Source organism: Phalacrocorax carbo, chromosome 10 (assembly GCF_963921805.1).
Source record: "Phalacrocorax carbo chromosome 10, bPhaCar2.1, whole genome shotgun sequence".
Taxonomy (NCBI): Eukaryota; Metazoa; Chordata; class Aves; order Suliformes; family Phalacrocoracidae; genus Phalacrocorax; species Phalacrocorax carbo.
This window is the reverse complement of record NC_087522.1, coordinates 12,112,102-12,128,991: the sequence shown is the minus strand read 5'-3', so window position 1 is coordinate 12,128,991 and position 16,890 is coordinate 12,112,102. Positions and strand designations below refer to the sequence as shown.

General features: G+C 37.5%; 1 protein-coding gene across 2 annotated transcripts in view; it reads right to left on the bottom strand.

The window, feature by feature from the left end:
• Positions 1–16,890, bottom strand: part of MRTFB (myocardin related transcription factor B) — an 89,340-nt gene that overhangs the window by 41,775 nt on the left and 30,675 nt on the right. Inside the window, exon 1 of one of the 2 annotated variants that reach the window (XM_064461878.1) lies at positions 6,220–6,583. The exons of the other annotated variant lie outside the window; for it this stretch is intronic. Coding sequence (XP_064317948.1) covers positions 6,220–6,340 — 121 coding nt within the window. The 5' untranslated portion in view covers positions 6,341–6,583. Of the gene's footprint in view, positions 1–6,219; positions 6,584–16,890 lie in introns of those variants that run through there. 2 annotated transcript variants of the gene reach the window in all.

Below are 16,890 nucleotides of genomic sequence, written 5' to 3'. Positions count from 1 at the left end.
GAAAATATTTAACCACCTGTAATTTGTTGGAAGTGATTGTAAATAAGTTGTACAGCATTTTAAAGATAAACTGTGTTTAAAATTGTGATACTCACCTCCCACCAGCCTGAAGATGGTGGTACAGTAGGTTAAATACTCTCTATTTTAAAATAATTCATCATTAAGGAAATCAGACACCATCTAAACATGAGTGAATAAGTTACATTATGTTCAGTTTTCAAAACTAAAAAGAGAAAATATTTTACTTTTCACAAAAAAAATCCCTTACTTATTTTTATATCTTTCATGTTCTTTTTTCCATTATTGTATATGTGATTTTTCTCCTAAGACTATATCCAAAATAATTAAGAAAAGTGAAACAGCCTCTGATACATAGTCATTTTAAGCAATTATTCAGTCATACTTTCATTTCAGTTTAGAATGTTCTGGATAAATGCAAAGCAGGGGAATGGAGACTACTGAGGGCCACTTCAGATAGTATCTTCAGAATTCTGGAGGGAAACCCTGCAGGACCTCCAAATCTTTTAAATTATACCACTGTGATTTAAAGCTTTTGTCTGTAAGCCAGTAATAATGTACACATAACTGTTTCCAGAAGTATCATCATCATACTGAAAGCAGAAAGTGAAAAGCTAGATGGGAAAGACAGCAAAATGTAAACTTAACATTTAAAACAAAAACATAAAGCATAAAAATATCACCAGATGAGAAGCTTAAATGACTAGGATATAGGACAATCTGTATTGTATCTGATTGCTATGGAACATGTTGCTTAGAAACAAGCCAGAACATACACACACTTCCAAACAAATTGCTGGAATGTCTGCTGGGATAAATATATATACACACACACGGATGTATATGTAAAAAAATCAAAATCTATACTTTTCACAATTGTGTTTAAATCTTTAAAATGAGAAAAATCACTACCATCTTAGGTGGAAAGTCTGAATGAACTACAGCTTACATTTCAAGTATTCTGTAGAATTGCATACCTTAAGTATATTAATAATTATATTTTCTAAACTTGCAAGTATTCCTCTTAGTACAGTCTTACATTTTTAAAAAAAATAATTTGCATTTTCTCAAATACTACTGTCAACCAAGAAGTGTTCTGTCAAGGGACTCAGGAAGCTTGTGTTCAAATTCTACATGTACTACAGACTTGCATTGTGATAATCTGGAGCATATTACATTCAATGATGACAGATGATTTCCACTCAAGCCCTCTTGAGAAGGTACTACCTCCATTTTCCATGCTTTTCCTAGGCACAGTAAAGCCAGCAAACAAAATGCATATGCAAGCAGATCCTCCAACTCACAAGATTACACATTAGTTCAAAACACCGAGGAAGGTGGATTTACACTAAGATGCCTGATTGCAAACTGGGATGTAAGCAATGGCATTGTGTCAACTCTGCTATATAGAAAACAAGATCAGATTTCTGCAGATGCTTGCTCAGTGGATAAGTCAGATTGCTTACAGTGACAGCGATGTTGCTGCATTAAAAAGGCGTTTGCATTAAAAAGGCTGAGGTACATACATGTTTTGTTGGATGCTTTATGAAAGGAAAGAAGAAGCCTCCAGCATAGCAACAAAACAGACAGTGGTTTCAGAGTGTGGTTTCATAACTTAGTATGACCTAAGACAGGATTACTGATGAAAAGACAATGGTGTCTTCCTCCCTCAAACCCCAGCTGCTTCTGTTGCATCAACACTGGCAAAGACACAGCCTGTCAGGTCAGGGCTCTGATCTGGCTGAAAACTAACATTATTGCAATAGTCTTCAGTAATACCTGTTCACTGATCCTACTCACTTTAGGGTTACATAATTACTAATGCCAACACAAGAGGCTGGCAGTAGGCAAGGTAGGGTTGGATAAGACTACACCTACTTTTGGCAACAGCAGTCTTAATCCCAACCCTTTAAAAAAAACTTTAAGAAATCTTCTAGTTGCAATAGCAAGTTTCCTCAGACCTCTTGGTTAGCCGCTGTATCCTCTAATTCCATACAGATTACATGTACAATCAAATTAATACATTGTGGCTTTGTTTTACTGAAGTATTTAAGAATGTGTTTATTATGATGGGATTACCACATATTTATTCTTCATGTAAGTGCTATGCTGAAGAAGAAGATTTTTTGGAATAAGTGTTGATTTACTTGTAAGACATACCATTATCCCACTGTCATTAAAGAGACTGTTTATGGTAGATACATAATATTAAGAATTTAACACAGCCTCACAGGATCAGTACGCTGAATTTATAGTGCTTCCTTTATTAACTAACATGACAGGAATTGTACCTTTTTTTTTTTGCCTTCAGTATTTTTCATATTATCTCTGTCTCCAGAAACATACCCGATAGACTGCCACTGATCAGGGGTCATAAAAACACATCTAAATACCATAAAGCAAAACTTAAAGCTTTTTTTAAAAACATAGTAAACCAACAGTAGAATCTTTACATCTAACATGCCACTGCAGGAGAGAGGTAGAGGTCAAGAGATCACCAATATGCAACATGCCAGCAATAGCAGGAAATCTGTTAAATAAACTATTCTCATGCAATATTGATTTGGTTGCAGAGGAGGAAGGGAAGAAATCCTTCCTGACTAAATCTGGTAATCTATTAACCAGACAGCATGAAGATATTTCCAGCAAGAGCCGTAGAAATCCCTGTGCTTTACTCATTCCACCCTGTATCCTGTTTCTAGCACTTCCCAGTCTCCAGTTCCTCACCAAACAGTAAAACTAAAAAGCAATACAAATCCAGGAAAGAAATTATGTTTCCAGGTGGAAAGAAAATTTCCTTCCCGGTTAGGTTTTTTTTTTCCCCATACAGTAACCTCCAGGCAACTGGTACCTTCAGAGCTCAGATTAGTATATGAAAAATACGGTGCAAACAAACTGGGATCCAATCTCCTTTTAAATCCCACCCGAGATAGCACCATACTGATTTATTTCACCAATTTAATTGTGTTTCTTCAAGAGTTCTGCATGGTCATACACTCTTGAAGGAGCTCATCAATCATTATATTAAAAGAACTTAGGGTACAAGGCAAGACATCCTAAATCCACTCAATCTTCAGTTAGAAACCTTCTAATCTGCAACTTAAATACATTCCAAATTCCTAATATATGCAATGTTGATGATATTCTTTCTTACTGTGTGCAAAATGATGTCCTGATTTCATTCAAGACTCTACACTTGAATTTTCTAAATGTTTTAGCCACTTACTTGACATTAGAAATCAATGCTACAGGAATTTCTGAAAAAGCTGTTTAGTTAGCACTGTATTAGCCTCAGAGCCAAAATGTATTTTTGTTCCTTGCTCATAAAAAGGTAATTTTGATAAAAAATTAAGAGCAGTTTTAACAGAACAGACAATATGTAACAACAACATATGAGTTGTTTACAAGAAAACAGGGTAATTAAGAGGATTTCCTCCTGTGCTATTGGACACTAGAGTGTGTATCTAAGAGTATTCATTAGCCTAAGCAAAACAAAAAATTCATCCTCGTAATCTAACCTTCTAATGCCCTTAATGTTAATTTACTGTAGACAATGCTGGGATTTTGTTTCCATCAAAAGTCTCTGTCCTTATAGAGAAATACTAAGTAAAAGAAGAACCACACCTAACAATTCTTAAGGTACTCATTGCTGAAATAAACACACTGTACTACCTCTAAATTTTTAGATTTATCAAACTGTGAAAAACAGATTATGAAGCAAAGGCTGCAGCACCTTCTGAATTACTTGACCTTCTGTGTACTTCATCTGGGTTTGCCAATATAATTACATTTTTAATTTTTGCAGTGTTAACCATTCAGACAGTATTCTTAAGTATTTGTGTGTCCTAACAAAAAACAGTTGATTATTCAGGTGGCAGAACTAGTCATACCATCATCTGAATTAAAGGAAAAAGAAAGGGGGGGAAGAGAGACAGAATACCACAAGCTAATTTAGAATATACTGTTCTGTAAAATAAGAGGTGCTTTAACGTTATTTAGTGTTATTTAAATAGGATGAAATTAACTACAATTGAATATTTAAAAAATGTACAAAACACCCAAACTACACATTTTGTAACATTATAAACTGAAAAGGTGAAGCTCTGTTTTAGCCTCCCTAGATGCAAACCAGGCAGATCTGCAATTTTTTCAATAATCCGTTTTGTATCCTACAAGAAAGAAAATGCTTGTTTTTTCTAATCTTTAGAAAGAGGAAAGCCTGGAAGAGGAGATCCTGTAGTCATTCATACTCTCAAAAAGAGGTTCATTATTTTAATTATTAGGCTGCCAAACTTAGGGGAGAGAAAAGGATAAGCAATATTCACTGGTGAAAAGTGAAAATGGAGAACAGGTACTAAAACAGAGAAAAGGAAGCAAAGACATGATTGTGGAAAACAATTACATCTTTTATGCACTGAATAATTTAAACTCTAAAATATTCATTAATTTAGACTAGAAGAGTGTCTCATAATTGCAAGTTTTTTGCTACTCTGACAGACCATCATTATCATAATGTGTATTCCTTCATCCATTTTCTACATAACTGACCTATTCAAGGAAGACTGAACATAGTGATTACCGTGGTTACTTATTAGCCCACCTACACTATCCACCATGCTCGTTTTTTCACTTCTTTCTTCCCTTTATTTCTTGGTAGCTTAGATTAGTTAGGGATTTTTACCTACAGTATGTCCCACAACAGCATGCTTACTCCTTTGTCCCTCTCAACTTGCTTGCCTTCTTTCTTTGTTCCTGTTGCCCCACAGAGCTCCAGAGGTAGCAACAGCAAGTTTACCTGGGCCTGTCTGGAGGTGCAAGGCAACCACCATGACAAAGAAGCCACTGCTGGCCCTTTCTCTTCAATCACTGTCTTTTAATCAGTACTTTTCTGCTGTAAAGGAAGCAGAACTGCCTATGGTATCAGCCACAGCCACATGCATCAACTTATTATTCTCTATCTTTCCAATCGATAAGAAGCCTTAAAAATCAGTACATTATATAAAAATCAGTGTTTTCCCTAGCCCTAATTTAGAGCTAAATAAAAGGGTTGTTTGGTTTTTTTTAAAAAAAGAAACTGTCAGTTACTGAATTAAATAATGAATATGGGCTATCTTTTTGCTGTTTGAAACATTATTAAGATCCATGTTTAAAAACAAAAACAAAAGCCCCAGACACAGCACTGAAATTCTGAGAAAGGCATGATCTGATGTAGAAGGGGGAAAAACAGCAGTCCTGCCGCAGCAGGAAGAAATCTCTGAATCACCAGACAATCCAGAGAGATCTGGAGTAAAAGCCAAGGCAGAATGCTGTGGAAGGAAAGAAGGAGCTTTGTCTACTTCTGAGGAAGAAGTCAGATTTAAGTCTTGAACTGTGAAGAACCTGGTGTATTAGCATACACCAGCTAACAAACTGTTCTGTGCAGGGCTGGCAGCTGACCTCAAGAAGTCTCTTCCTTCTCCTCCTTAACACAGCCCAGCTAGGAAGAGTAACACAACTTCCATGTCTCAGCAGTATCATTGCCACAGCCTAACAAATACTACTTGAGATGAATCTGGTAGAGTACTACTTGTCAGCTTTAAATGACACTCCAAACATCCTCAGACTGCTGCTATTTTACAAACTAATGCTTGTGCTTTATATCCATTTAATACACAGTCTAAAACATTTAGGGAGACATAACGTGATCTGAAAAAGCATACATCTGGAAAGCAGAGTCAAATCTAATCTAAGTATGGGGGAGAAGGGAATTCTAGAGATAGACAGCTGAGAAAAGCACCGTTGAAAATGAGGTAGTAATACATGTCTAAAACTAAAGGTTTGTTGGGTTTTATTTTTAATAGTGTCATATTAATGGCATTTATTTAATTATATTTATTTCAGTAGTGACATTTTGAAGCCTTTTGTGCAATATTTACAGGACAATTTCAGCGTATTTAATGAATTCAGCACTAAATGCTACTCTGAAAAGAGTAATCACTCATATTTCGTCATACTACAGTTTTTATCAAGCTATTATAATTATTTTAATAGTTTCAGGTAAATTCTAAACTTAGCTTTTAGAAATTTTTAAGAGGGAAAATGATACCTTAATTTAATGTACAAAAAGTCTTCCTGACATATAGCATTACTCTCCAAATGCTGGTAAACTGAATCTGCCCAGTACTTGCGCACTGCCTGTCCCCCAACCATCAAGTGACTGACCTTCCTTGAGACTTTTCTGGCTGTTCACCTCAAGGCATTCCTTCTCCTTCAGCGGCTTAACATCTCCTGCCGGTAAAATCTCAGAAAAGCCCTGTTGCTGCTTCTTGGAACTATCGATCATGATGAGAATCCTTTAGAATGGCAACATCCAGCATAGGAAAAAAAAATATTACAATTGTCACCAAGCAGTACACTGCTGTCCCGAACACTGCTTCCAGGTCCTTCCTCCTAAGAAACGGGCAATTGCGCCTTCGTGCAGCCGAAAGCAGCCATCATCCTTCACTTTCTAGGCTGACCTGCAGTATGCTCAGTCTGCTCTGGAGCCTGTAACTCACTCAGGCAGCAGGCACAGAGCATGTGAAGCAGGACTCCCAAATCCCACCTCTTTTCCCAGTCAACCACTCCCACTTTTCCTTTAGTTACGCTTGCTTCCTCTGCACATTCGTTTTTTAATATGCAGCTTGATGGTCAATCATCTGACAAAGAATGAGTCAAGCAGTTAAAAATAAATCCAGCAGTTGCTGAAGGAGCAGCATTCGCTGATACCTAAGACAAACTACAGCCGAACACTCTCTCGCTTTCCTCCCTTCCTTCTCCCTTCCCCCACTACTCTGAACACTGCTGCAGGCAGCAGAAATACTTTACCTCTGCCTGACTGGCACATTCATTACTCATTAAGTTTCAGCAGTAAACAAAGCTGCACACTGGCATTTGAAAAAGTTATGCTGAGGAACCTTCCCACCCGCCCCAGCCCCAGGTCTTGTTTCAGAGACATTTATCTAGCAGAGGTAAGTGGGAAAACGGTTGACTATTTCTTTCCTTCCAATATAAGAGAAATCCTGTTCCTGGTTGTAAATATCTAAACCCCAAGTATTTTATTATTTTCCTTTTTGCATTACAGTTACACATCTCAGTATTCCCAGCAGTTTTAGGAGTATTTCCTCCCACAGCTTCTGATCTGCCATTCTTTCCAGCATATCGCATTTATCATACAAAAGTCATCAACTTCAGTGTCAACCTGGAAAGTTTTGGGGAAAGGGATCCCCTCTAATTATCTGGCATTGGTCATGAGGGAAACAGCAGACTAGTTTGCATTTCATGTACTTCGAGAAAAAACTATACATAATTTTAAGAAGTCACTACATGTCAAAAAGTAACTCTAGCAGGTGCATTTTCCCTTCCTTTTGGCCTAAAAATGCTATCATCATACATATCTTCCACACCCCTACTTTATATTTTAAATCCTTCAGCCTGAAATCATAAAGGACAAATCCACTCAGAAAAACCGTTTCACTTTTATGGCATCAGACTTGGAAAGATCTATATACAATAACAAACACCTGATGCAGAATTTTAGAAGTGGAAACTAGAAAAAAAAAATCGCCTCGCCTCTTTGGATCTTTCTACAAGACAAGCATTCAGCACCAACTCTTCACCTTCACAGTGCACTCTTTGGACAAGCAATTGATACCACAGGGCGTGGGGCTGCATGACACAGTCAGAGGGACTTGAAAGCCTCTCCCTATCCTCCTGCTTCTGGGAGAACAGAGACCTAGATCTACCCAGAACTGCAGAGTCAACGGAGACGTGAGCTTACTAGACCGTATCAACTTCTTGACATCTGAGGAGCTGAAAACACAGGCAGAAGAAAAACTCTTGCAGCATAAATGATTTGAGGCAGCTCTCACAGCTTAAAGATTTGTTATTGGCACATCATCTGTATAAAAATTATCAGCTGATATTAGATTTTGCTTAAACACAAATTATAGTCTGTTCTAATACACTTGCTTTTGCAGTGAATTTTTTACTGAACACAAGAAAAAAAATACTATGGAAGAACTCCTTCATAAATCAAATTAACTTCCTCACTGCCAGCAGCTGGAACACTTACTATGCATAAGAAACAAAATTACTATTGAGAAAATACCCACATTCAGAAAAAAAAATATCCAGACAAACAGAATACAAACAGATACTGCTTAAGAAACCTGTATGAAAATCTGACACTGTCAATAAATAGAATCTTACACAGCTATGGATATACCAGATTAAAACTCCACATTTTTCTTGTACCAACACAGAAGTTGACAGTTTGGATGGATTTATTATATTCTAACAGTGTAACAATATGTAATAGCAGACATGGTTTTACAGGAAGGGTACAGTGAACTTCACACATTTTCTGAAAAAGTGGTACTTTGGTCTGAAGCAATTTCAAAACGATTCAGAGAACAGAGTTTTTTGAAATTTAAAAAATCAACATACTAATAAGAAAGTGTGTAATTGAAGAACCCAAGGGGTAATACATTTTCCTTCAAATGTCATAGCTCTGAAGGCAGTTCTATCCATTCCTATCTGTTTGTAGTGCTTTATATAAGTTAGAGAGTGTCCAGTGCTCAAGTGAATGCTGGGATCACAATAACAGCAGTTGAGTAACAGGAGTTCAAGCCTTCATGAGTATTTCTCACCTGTTCAGGAAGATGAGCTTTAGCAGCATGGAGTTCCTGCTATCCACTCCTCCCCTTTTTTAAGGGTACCCATGCCACAGCAGAATTCACAGAAATGAATATGCTTGTGCTTCAGCCACTTGGAGTTAAGCCTAATATTTTGCTTCAAATTCATTTTCCAGTTTAATACAAGCTAACATACAGATTAATATTTTAAAACAGATGAGAAGTCTGATCAAAATCTCAACAGTAATTTGCAAATTACTTTATGAAGAAAAGCACGAGTCACAGAATTTATGGAAAATTAGAATCATTAAATTCTTGTGCAGATTAGGAGAGATCAATGGTCAAAGTGACGCTGCATATTTTCCATGTAACCAAATATTGTAGTTGCCAATAAATGCTGTACAATAGTGAATAGTTGGGGTGAGGGCAGCCATAACAAGTGAAGAGGAAGAAAAGATACCTTGGAAGAAAAAAAATAGTTTTTATTCAGATTCAGTTACACTGTGAATATTGAGAACGCCTGGACATTCTGCCCACAGAACAGTTTCTCTTAAATCCCTATAAGAATAACAACATTTATCTCCCACAGCATTATAATAAGACTCATATTCCAACATCATCTGGTTTTCCCAGCAGCCTTGAATATATATTAATCCAAGCTCAACTAGTAATTTGGACATACCAGTTACTTGAGTGATCAACAGTACAGTTCTGTTTTTAGTGATAACACTTCAAACAATCACCATGTCTCAACATGTCTATTAGAAAAGTCTAAAATTCTGAGGCAGTTTCACAGGCACCTGGGGGCATCCCACAACTGCCGCTCAGTAGCTGTGGCTGCAGCACTCTAACATGGGAAAAGTGCGAGTTTTTATGAGCGACTTTCTCACATTCCTAAGAACTGTACTAGAAGGAATAGAAACACTGTTAGCACATCCAAGTACTAAATTAATCTGCTAACTAACAATACTCAGTTGTTCAAAGGCATCTTCCAGTCACGAGCAAGTCCCATGTGAATCAGGGCAAAGTGCCTCCTCACGATCCCCAGAGAGCCAATCCACCTGCCGTTTAAGAGCTCCCTTCTCCCTGCTAAATAAAATAAATTTGTAACTCTCCTAGAAAGGTTTGCATATGTTCTTACCTTTGGCTGCTAAAGCACCATACCCACTTCCCAGATTTACTTCAGCACTTTCAAATCTGAAAGCAATTTTTTAAGCTCTTGCAAAACAGCAGAAGCCTGGTCATCAGCCATCAACACCATGCTGATACTTTAAACATACTTCCTGTGTTTGGAAAGTATCTGTCTTGAAGGTCATTGTTTTGACATATAAAAACTGCCTTGTACAGCCATTGCTTTCACTGTTGGTTTTAAAGAATGCTAATTCCACATGTATGTTAAAAGAATTGGTGAAAGACTTCAAATGGTGGGAACTTAATACTTCCCCATTCAAATTACCCATTTTGTCTTATAACAAAAAAATGCTTTAGAATAAGTTCTAGTGAAACAACAGCAACTTGTTTTTTCTTTGACTACTCTTTAAAGCCTTGTCTTTATTGTAGCAGTTACACAATAAATAGAACACAATCCATGAAATATAAAATATATACAAAAAAAGCTTGGTGTCTTTCAACTCTACTCAGTTTGAAACACTCTTGTGTTCAGTTTCTAAAAGGTAGCTGTGATTTGGATTGTAGTTTGAAATTGATGGCATCATTAAAAAACAGGCCAAAAAACTTTTTCCAATTGCTGAATTTTCATCTCAACTTTCTGCTGCTGTATACTTCCAAATATCCCAAAATATTTCCAAAGTAAATATTGGATGTATAATGTGTCTGATTTGAACACGTACCTGTTTCCAAAGAGCTTTTTTTAACAGTGCAAATAGCTAAATGTCACCAAGGACAATACAGAAAGCTGTAATGAGCTCGAAACAAAGTTGTGGCTGAAACACTAGTTTCTATCAAACAACAAAACATAAGTATCTCTTTAGGCTAAAAGAAAAATCTTAAGCAGCACATGTCATATCTATTTGTACAGGTTTGGGCGTCTATTTGTACAGGTGTATCTATTTGTACAGGTTTAAACCCAATTACAAATGGCATCAGTGCAACAAAAGCAGAAGTTGAAGTAAAAGAAACACAACAAGCTTTTTGGTTCAATAAAAATTAATTCCGTTGGAATTCACATCACCTTCAGAGGGTGGAAGTACCTCTCATTTGAATTACAAGTTAAGTTGTATATATTGTATACAAGTGGATGAAATGAAGAAAAATGGCTTCACAATGGAACATCCCTCTCAGTTCCATAAATCAAAATTCAGTAACATCTCATTTAATAGCAATGTATTGCACAAGTTTTTCATAAACATTTGTTTGCTTTTCATCTAAGGTAATTAATATTTTTTCTTTCCATCCTCCTACAACACAGACTTTCAAGTGTTCTGCCAACCTTCAGGCTACAGAAAAAGCATTATTTAAAAAGAGGAAGTGCCTAATAGGTATTCACTAAAGTGATAATGCGCAGGAAGGAACAATGCAGCAACATTGTACCCTGCCCACAGTGCCTGCTCCTCTCCCACTCCGAATACACTGTTACCTTTCAATATAAGTGATGTGGTGAGATCACTAACTGTGAGCAACTTTACAATCTCATTAAACATGAAGTAACTAAGCAACAACTGCTTTAATAGTACATTCCACTTCACATCATATGGAGCTCATTCCTTTGCAATCCCATAAAAAAAACAAACTACAAATGAATTTAAACTTTAGACAAAAATTTCTTCACATAGGAAAATAGTGCTCTGACTAGACAAACTAAAACAATCATTTAAATAATCTGTTATAATTTATTCTATTACTTCTTTAAACAGTAACAATGTTACCTCAAACTGTGAACTTAGGGGTTTTTGCTTTGGGGTTTTTTGTTTGTTCCTCCCTGCAACTGCCACTTAAAATAGATTTCTATTCTGCCTCCTTGTTTTGTTAAAGAAGCCTTTTTTGTCTATACCAGTACATATGTTCTTTGCTTTGAACACTTAAGACATTTGTCAAAAAACTCAGCAGTAAGTCTCATACAGTCTTATGCTTGTATTTAAGATAGACAAAACGCAAAGCATTCAAGTCTCTCATCTTCATATTCTTTTGCTAGTAAAGCATCAAGTATATATTTGTTTTTTCCAACAGGCAAATGAAACGTTTGAGTAATTTCTGAAATAGGATTGTGTAGTCTGTGCTGACTAAGGAATTACCTCAGAAGGACTGGAGGCTTCTGTCTTATTCTCCACCATTGTGGTCACAGTGACCCAATCCATGTTATGGTCACCATCTACCTCAGTTACTCTTCCCAGAAAAATCCCGAACACTTACAGTGATATTACATTTGTAAGTCTGCACGCTCTACTTCTCCCACTAAAAATCTGCACAAATTCCTTTTATGGGAGGACATACGTTGGCAGTGTTCACTTTTTAAATGAAAACTCCCTACCATTCAGCCTTGCCCATGTAGACATCTAAATAAATACCTAAATGTTTAAAAAGTATATATATAATATACATAAAAATATGTTTATATATGTTTAACTGTGTATACATGTTTAACCAGGTATAAAAATACAACACTTTAAAGGACAATATTTGGTTATCCATCATGCTACCTATGATTTGCAAAAGGCTCACACTAAGTACTGCACATCAGTTACCAGTTCCGTTTGTACTACATCTTAAAGTGGCTGTGTCACAAGCTAACATTTCAACAATAATATATGCAGCTAGGATTTACTTCTAACAATTTAAAACAATTATACGGTGGAATTTAAAATTAACATTCTTTTCTAGCTATGCATTTAGTTATACACAAGGAATTTCAGGGAAAAAAAGAAGAAGAGAGTTTGATCAAGTGATCTCTTTAAAGGAAAACATACTTTCCCTATCTCCTGTAATCACTCAAATGCCAAGCCCTCTAACAGGATCTTTTCATATATACCAGATGCCTTAAATTCAGTCAGTCACAGGTCATGTCTCTCATGTTAATCTCTTCACAATAAGCAGATAATTAAAAAAAATAAAAATCTATAAATCAAACTAAAATGACAGAACGTTTGTTTAGAAGTTTACCAAATGGAATGACCCTGCTGGAATTCTTTCATGTAGCCTGTGAAAATGTCAGAATATATTCCATTTAAGAGGTCACAGTCCCTAGAGAGCTCTGAGTTTTGGCCTGTATGTCTTTTCACATGCTTTAATATTTGAAAACTGTTCCTTGTAGACACTGACTGATGCCCTGGGAATGCTAGGATTGTGGGAACTGGCAGTACCAATGACAAAGACAGACTTACTGGGAAATCGGTACCTACTTGGCTTGCTCTCTCACCTCATAACAGATAAGATATTTACAGGGAGACCAAAAGAATCCACACATTAAGAGGCATTGGTGTCTTCTACTGACATTTTTTGTTAAAAAAACCCAAACAAACAAAAAACCAAAACCAATTTCCCCAAAAACCACAGCACCCCCCAAAAACCTAACCCAAAACACTGAGACAATTTATACCAATTACAATATGCTCTGTGTTCTTACAAAAGAATATTTAGTAGCATATTTACACTGGGACTATTAAAACCTTAAAGGAAAGACAAATCATAGAATTACTGAGGTTGGAAGCAACCTCTTGAGATCACCTAGCCCAACGCCCTGCACAAGCAGGGTCAGCTGGAATGGGCTGTCCGGGACTCTGCCCCGTCAGATTTTTAATATTGCCACGGATGGTGATTCTACAACCTCTCTGAGCAATGATTCTTCCACACACATATTATATATACATTATATTATATATATAGACACAAACATATCTATTTTTATTGTAAACTTATATAAATTGTACACTTTTATACTTAGATAGGTTTTTTAGAATGTACTTAACTTCAGGGTTGTTTGGGTGTGGTTGGAGGTTTTTTTGTGTGTGTGTTTTGGGGGTGGTGTTCTTAATCAGAATATCTGTATGCTGTTTTCCAGATCTCATTACTTTCAACTTAGTGACTACAAAACTGCTGAATTTAAGTTCACACTTCCAATTATTTTCTGTGCCAATCTATTACTTTAATCAGAACTAAGTTTTCCATTTGTCTAGTCTTCCCACTAGCCATCTTTGCTCCATCTTATCTCTCCCAACTCTCAAGAAAATAACTTCTAAGCACAGTAACCTACCTATGTACTGTTAGGAAAGGAAAAATATGCCTAACTGCAGATCTGAAGAGTGGAAAAAAAAAAAACCTGTAGTACACAGATACAAGGAGAATGTAACAAATTTCACCTGGTTCCCTAGTATCAAATTTGCAGCTTCAAATCTATTAACTGCACAGAGGATTAAGAATTTGTTCAGAAGCCATAAAGCTATGCCAAGAATGCACGTTACCAATGCTACATAATGAGGGAACGGAAGATAAGAGATAACAGGCAAATTAATACATCCATGACTCTCTGAGATGCCAGAAAAATTCCCTTTGTTCATCAAATTATTTAGGTAGTATCATTAGGTTAAGTGTGATGCAGATTTCACTCAGTTATTTTGAGAACTGTCTGTCTCCCAGCTGGCTCGACTGGTCTCTTAGGAGGACTCCATATACACCATTTGGAGTATTTGTTTTCATTTTGGTTTGGGTTTTTGGGTTTGTGGGGATTTTTTTGTTTTGGTTTGGGGGTGGGGTGGGTGTTGCATCTTCACCTTAATTCACTACAGGTACCCACAAGCTCTAGTGGCCCCACAGGAAGCTGTCATTCTCATCTGACCTTCAGTGCCTTAAGGTCTTTGCTCCTGGATGTCACTGTTCTTACACAGCCAGAGGTACTCGCTTCTTTGGGCTTCTAACAGAACTTTTACCAGTCTTGCTTTTACTTTAAAATGTCCACTGTCCCAAGTCCTTTTTCCTGACAAAACATCCAGGACTCTTAACTCTTTTCTCAGCTCAAATCTGCCATAGAATATTAGCTCCTAGCCATCAAAGAGGGAGATCCTAGCAGGTAGCCACGGTAGACACATCACAGCCTTTTCTACCCTCCTCCAGTACAAGACATACAGAACCAGAATGCAATCCCATATCTACTCTGGTTCTGAGATTAGAGAAGCAGACACCCATAGGCTTCCATTAGATAGAACAAAACTGTTTCTCCACACAATGCAGAGGACGGAGAACAGGCACACTCACAATCTGAAAGGATTTATAGCCACAACAAAGAGCTGAAGCAGGCCTACAGAGTGCTAAAGGACACTCAATAGCCTGTATAGGAGACAATCAATTCTCTACCCATTTTATAAGAATATAACCAGGCTCTCATCTGTGAATGACGACTGCACAAGAGTAACTTGCACATCTCTTTTTTAGAAACTAGTAGCCACTGTCACAGGGAGATTCTGGCACAGTGGGATAGTCAAGAAAGCCACTGCAAAGCCAAGAGAGATTGCTGTAAAACACAGAAGCTAGGACCTTTTCATTTTATAAATACCTGGAAACAACTATGATTGCATGGCTCCTGACACCCAGACCTTCGCACCTACCTCTACCAGCCAAAGTGTCATGATCACCAATTCTGGGAAAGTACTAATTCAGCATGCAAAAAGCTTTGCTCATGCAGTGCTTCCTTTTTTTGATGGTATCTGCGTGTGCAATCCTTTCCCAGCCTTTGGCTCTGAAACAGCAGGTTGGAAGGCTGCAAGCAGCATCATTCCCATCCACTCTCCTGCTGTCAGCAGCAGACAGCCTATCCTTCCCTCCCTTGCCACCTCCTGGCTCTCAGACAGAAGCTTGTGAAACTGTGGTACAGTGCGTGGGTAGCATACTGTTCCGACTAGTACTTCAGCTGTGCCATGCTGCCTGCTAGTCTCTCATTCGTCCTCCACTGCAGTCCAGCTAAACAACATCTAGTCATCAATTTTCTCCCTCCCGCTCCTAAAGAAGCGCCTCATCTGTGTCATTTGTTTCCTCCCCCAACCACTGTCCTTCCTAAGGACACAGCAGCTTGACTAAAAAAGCAAATACAGCACACACAACCTAGGGTCCTTCAGGCGGGGATTCAAACCAAGAGCTTCTTAAGGGCATGCTGTTTCCCAACTTCCATTTATGTGAGGAGCCCAACTCCTTGCATGACAGACTGGGACTATACACCAGTGGTTGCCATTAGACTGCCAAAATCACAGGCATGTCTTTGGTGCCTGCTCAGTAGCTGACAAGTATGAAAAGTAAGAAGAAAGCAACAAGAGAAGCAAGAACCAATGAAAAGGTAACTTTTGATGCTTTTTGGCAAGTGGAACAAGTGTTGGCCTCCAGTAAACAGGCACGATAATACGCAAAAAAAAGGGCACAAGTTTATGTGATCAATGCATTGTATGTATTGCTTAATTATCCAGAAAGATGCAGACTAATGAGAAACTGAAATGAATCTCATTAGTAAACCAGTAATGCCCACAGCCATTGAATTGAAAACAGCTCAAAAGAAAAAGGGAAATCTTAAAATTTTGACAGTCTGGAAGACCAGCATTACAACAACCTGGGAAGATGATTCATTATTATTACACCCAAACACACACACAAGGTTACCGTTGATAATCGGTTTGTTGTTCTAACCCCAAATAATTAAAGTGTTTGCTTTAGAAATGGTTCAGCTGAAGTATTTCAGCCCTGCTTTATCTAGCAAATCAGCTTGAAAACTCCCATTACTTGCCCTGCTATTAAAATGTGAAACATTAACTGGTTCATATTTGTGTTTCACAAGCTTTTTATGATGGAAGATGTCTGTCTGAAAAATGACATTTGAGACAACAAAAATACGTTGCTGCCCTTCTCTCTCTCGCTCCCCAACAAAATTATACATGTGTCTTTAATCAGGGAGTAAACACCTGCATGTAGTAAATGGCTAGAGAAGCTTAAGATGCTGCTGCCCTCCAATTGTTTGTTATTGATCCTGTACTGTAAGTACAACCCCTTCAGAGTTGGCGAGCACGTAAGTGTTCCTTTGTAACTCAAGGGACAACAGGTCCAGTGGAGCTTAATCTAAACCATGAGATTCTGCACCAAAAAACCACTGAGCTATGCTCACCTGAACACTCATGCTATCTTTGCTCTGTAACTGTGATCTCTGAGGGCAGAGTGGGCAGGGGAAGAGGAGTAAAATATAAGAAAAGGATGAAGTAATAACATCTCAAATAACTCCTGGCTCACCAGG